Source organism: Abramis brama, assembly GCF_963993115.1.
Source record: "Abramis brama genome assembly, chromosome: 12".
In the NCBI taxonomy this organism is placed as follows: Eukaryota; Metazoa; Chordata; class Actinopteri; order Cypriniformes; family Leuciscidae; genus Abramis; species Abramis brama.
In genome coordinates, this window is record NC_139974.1 from 538,862 (window position 1) to 543,861 (window position 5,000).

General features: G+C 44.4%; 1 protein-coding gene across 1 annotated transcript in view; it reads left to right on the forward strand.

Annotated features, from left to right (window-relative positions):
• The window catches only part of LOC311094015 (secretagogin), a 14,730-nt gene that overhangs the window by 7,654 nt on the left and 2,076 nt on the right, over positions 1-5,000 (forward strand). Inside the window, exons 7-8 of the mRNA XM_084131759.1 lie at positions 3,383-3,438; positions 3,959-4,004. Coding sequence (XP_083987885.1) covers positions 3,383-3,438; positions 3,959-4,004 — 102 coding nt within the window. The remainder of the gene's footprint in view (positions 1-3,382; positions 3,439-3,958; positions 4,005-5,000) is intronic.

The window sequence follows — 5,000 nt, forward strand, 5'->3', positions numbered from 1 at the left end:
ACGTGGTCAATGACAGCAACTGCTGTCTCCCTGGCAGAAGGTAATTTTGGCTGAGGAATGAAATGAGTTGACTTCGAGAACCGGTCCACCACGGTCAAAATCACCGTGTTACCCTGTCAGACAGGGAGACCCGAAACAAAATCTAGCGAAATGTGGGACCAGAGTCTCGAAGGAACTGACAACGGTTGAAGAAGTCCAGCAGGGGGTCGATTGGAAGACTTAGAAACAGCACAGACTGAGCAAGCCAAAACAAAAAGATGAACGTTGTGAGCCATAGATGGCCACCAGAACCGTTGTTTAACTAGTGCGCTTAACCCCAGGATGACAAGCCACCTTGGAACAATGACCCCATCGGATAACTGCGGACCTTAAACAGTCTGGCACAAATAAACGACCCGGTGGGCATCCGGGCAGGGGCGTTAACCCTTGAGAGGCCGTGCGAACCTTCGACTCGATTGCCCACGTGACCGCAGAAACAAAAAGCTTTTGCGGCACAATGGGCTCGGAAAAAGACGGGTGCTCCGAATGATCAAAAATGCGGGATAACGCTTCCGACTTGATGTTCTTAGAACCCGGACGGTAAGATATAAAAAAATCAAAACGAAAAAAAGAGCCCACCGAGCTTTTGGCGGACTTGATGTATTCAAGATTCTTGTGGTCAGTCCAAACAATAAAGGGAACCCCCGAACCCTCCAACCAATGACGCCACTCTTCCAAGGCGAGCTTCACTGACAGCAACTCTCTGTTACCAATATCATAATTACGTTCCGCAGGTGACAGACGGTGAGAAAAATACGCGCAGGTGTGCATTTTGCCGTCCGCGGAAGAGTGCTAGGATAAAACCGCACCAGCCCCTACTTCTGATGTGTCACAAACTGGGGCGACAAGGATGGAAGCTGAAACAAAGCAGCTTTTCAGTTTGGTAAACGCAGCCTGCACTGCACCACCTGAAGGGAGTTTTGTTGGAGGTTAAGGCAGTCAAAGGAGAGGCTAGCTGGCTGAAATTGTGAATAAACCGCCGGTAAAAATTGGCAAAGCCCAGAAACCTCTGCAGGGCCTTGCGGGAATCTACAGTTGGCCAATTCACCACAGCCTTGTCGGAATCCATGCGCACTGCCTCGGACGAGATGATGTACCCCAAAAAGGGAACAGACTGTGCATGAAAAACATATTTCTCCGCCTTGACATAAAGCCCATTCTCTAGCAACCTCTGAAGCACTCGCCTGACATGTTGAACATGTTCCTGGAGAGAACGAGAAAAAATCAATATGTCATCCAGGTAAACATAAATGAACTGATCTACCATATCTCTCATCACGTCATTGACGAGTGCCCGGAAAACCGCTGGAGCGTTGGAGAGCCTGAAAGGAAGAACCCGATATTCAAAGTGCCCCCTGGGGGTATTGAAAGTGGTTTTCCATTCATCCCCCTCTCTTATGCGAACCAAATGATAAGAGTTACGGAGATCCAATTTTGCGAAAAATGACGCCCCCTGCAGGATAATGGATATTCTTCACCGTGATGTCATTAAGCCCCCGATAGTCAATACATGGGCGAAGAGAGCCGTCTTTCTTTCTCATAAAAAGAACCAACCGTAGAAGAAGAGGAGCGAATGATCTCGGCTGCTAGAGAATCAGAAATATATTTCTCCATGGTCTCCCTTTCCGGGGAGGAAAGCGAATATAACTTGCCTTTAGGTCGGAGACGTACCTGGCAATAAGTCTATATCACAGTCATAGGGACGATGCGGAGGTAGGGAAGCAGCTCGAGACTTACTGAACACTCCCTTCAGGTCCAGATACTCACATGGCACATTAGACAAATCTGTGTGTTCATCCTGAAACACAGAACAAGACACAGAAGAACACGCAGACAACAAACAAGAAGCATGACAAAATTCACTCCAAGCGAAAACAGAATTCATATGCCAGTTTATATGAGGGTTATGGAGCACCAGCCAGGGGTGTCCCAGAGCCACAGGAGCAGAAGGAGTGTCAATCAAAAGAAAGTCAATGTCTTCTGAGTGATTGCCAGAGGTGGCGAGTCTTAAGGAGACAGTGGTGTGTGTGACGGAGGGTAATAGTTGACCATTAAGTGCAACTACAGAGATGGGTTGAGAGAGCGTCATCACAGGTATCTTGAGCTTGTGAGCAAGATTAATGTCTAAAAAATGACCCTCTGCTCCCGAGTCCACCAGAGCCTCACAATCAAAACTCTGAGAATGCAATTTTAAACTGACAGGAAGATGAGTAGCTGAAAAAGAGGATTTAGTCAGTGTAGTCCCACCCGTCAGTAGCCTCTTACCTACTGGCGGGTGCTGGCTTTTACCGGACACTGCAGAGCGATGTGACCAGCGGCTCCACAATACAGACATAATCCCCTCTCTCTCCTTCTCTCCTTCTCCTGCTGCAATAGACGGGCCTGCCCATCTGCATGGGCTCGGGATCTGGAAAAGACATCATAGTTTTGCTAAGGGAAAGTGAAACATGACTCTGTGCACTGGCAGAACACCCTCGCGGTGTCCGTGGACCCAAGAACAAGGTTATCACAAAGGCCACCTCAGATTCCTCAGTAGGAAATGACGAAGGTTGAAGAGAGATGTACAAAGAACATTTGGCCAAAAACGAGCGTCATAACTGGGGCTCACCGGAGTAGAGCGCTGGAGGCGGAAGGCGGGGCTCAGTGGGGCGACTGGTCTGAACCGCAGAAGCAGGTGGGCTGAGTGCGGCTGGATGTTGAACAGAAACCGCCTCTGTCCTTTAGTTGCTGCAACTGTTTAGTTCATTCGGAAACTTGGGCCCCCAGCACCTTGACAGCGCGACTCGTGGCCATCGTCTGTTCCTCCTGTTGTTGCATGCGAATATTGCTTTTCAACAGGATTTCACTCAATTCAGCCGCACTTGCTGGATCCATCGTGGTCAGTTCGTTCTGTCACAATAATGAGTGCCAAGATCCAAGTGCAAGTGAAAGACAGTTTATTGAGACAGCAAGGACAGAGAAAGAATACTCAGGAAGTCAGACAAGATCCATAAGGCTGAAGAATACTCTTGGCAGACGATGCCACAAGCGTGGATACTCTGACGAGGTAACTGGCAAGACATGAATAACGAACCGACAACACACAGTTCACACGCCAGCTAGATAAAGGCAGCTGACTAGCTACAGCTGTGAATTCTGATTAGAGTGATCAGTTGTGGTTACTAGGCAACGCACACGCACTGACACACACACCCACAAACACACCAGACATAGATGCAAAATGAACACACGGATCCATGAACCCGCTTTGGATGAAGGATTGACGGTGTATTGACTCATTATATAACATAATTGTAGTTAAGAATAATAACCAGCTCATGTGATTCTGCATCCTGACTTTCAGATGAAGATGTTTGACAAAAACCAGGATGGTCGTTTGGATCTGAATGATTTGGCGAGGTGATGCTAATCTCATCAGTCACATGACTCTGGAATAACTGATTATGATTGGTCAATCAGATGTTTGTGTCTAATAACTGTAAACTATATAACTGATGGTTACCTCTGTCAAGTTTATCTATTTCCCTTTCGATACGGTTCACTTTGCATTGCGTTTGGATATTAATAATCCACATACTATGGGGAAACTCCATTTTCTCAGAATACTGAAGCGTGAACCAATCAGAATTCAGTATCTCAGAGAAAACAAAGTTTCCCCATAGTGTGTGGATTATTAATATTCCAAACGCAATGCTCGATCCGGTATCTCAGGGAAGCGAGGTTACGTCTCTTTCTGCTCAGTGTGGAATAAGATAAACTGGAGATGATCTGCTTCAGATTGGGCTTTACTAAATGATGTATACATGAATCATAATTCGATTTATTTTGGTTTGATTCATAATAATGTATTTAAATATGCATAAAAATTTGTGAATATATAGTAAATGAACTTCATATTAATGTTGATGTTTGTCTCCAGGATCCTGGCGCTGAAGGAGAACTTCCTACTGAAGTTTGAGATGAAGGCGAGTGAGATATGAAGTATAAACTCCTGCGAGAGTGAGATATGAAGAGTGAGATATGAAGAGTGAGATATGAAGTATAAACTCCTGCGAGTGAGATATGAAGAGTGAGATATGAAGAGTGAGATATGAAGTATAAACTCATGCGAGAGTGAGATATGAAGAGTGAGATATGAAGAGTGAGATATGAAGTATAAACTCATGCGAGTGAGATATGAAGAGTGAGATATGAAGTATAAACTCCTGCGAGTGAGATATGAAGTATAAACTCATGCGAGTGAGATATGAAGAGTGAGATATGAAGAGTGAGATATGAAGTATAAACTCATGCGAGAGTGAGATATGAAGTATAAACTCATGCGAGAGTGAGATATGAAGAGTGAGATATGAAGAGTGAGATATGAAGTATAAACTCATGCGAGAGTGAGATATGAAGAGTGAGATATGAAGAGTGAGATATGAAGTATAAACTCATGCGAGAGTGAGATATGAAGAGTGAGATATGAAGTATAAACTCATGCGAGAGTGAGATATGAAGAGTGAGATATGAAGAGTGAGATATGAAGAGTGAGATATGAAGAGTGAGATATGAAGTATAAACTCATGCGAGAGTGAGATATGAAGTATAAACTCATGCGAGAGTGAGATATGAAGAGTGAGATATGAAGAGTGAGATATGAAGTATAAACTCATGCGAGAGTGAGATATGAAGAGTGAGATATGAAGAGTGAGATATGAAGTATAAACTCATGCGAGAGTGAGATATGAAGAGTGAGATATGAAGAGTGAGATATGAAGTATAAACTCATGCGAGAGTGAGATATGAAGAGTGAGATATGAAGAGTGAGATATGAAGTATAAACTCCTGCGAGTGAGATATGAAGTATAAACTCATGCGAGTGAGATATGAAGAGTGAGATATGAAGAGTGAGATATGAAGTATAAACTCATGCGAGAGTGAGATATGAAGAGTGAGATATGAAGAGTGAGATATGAAGT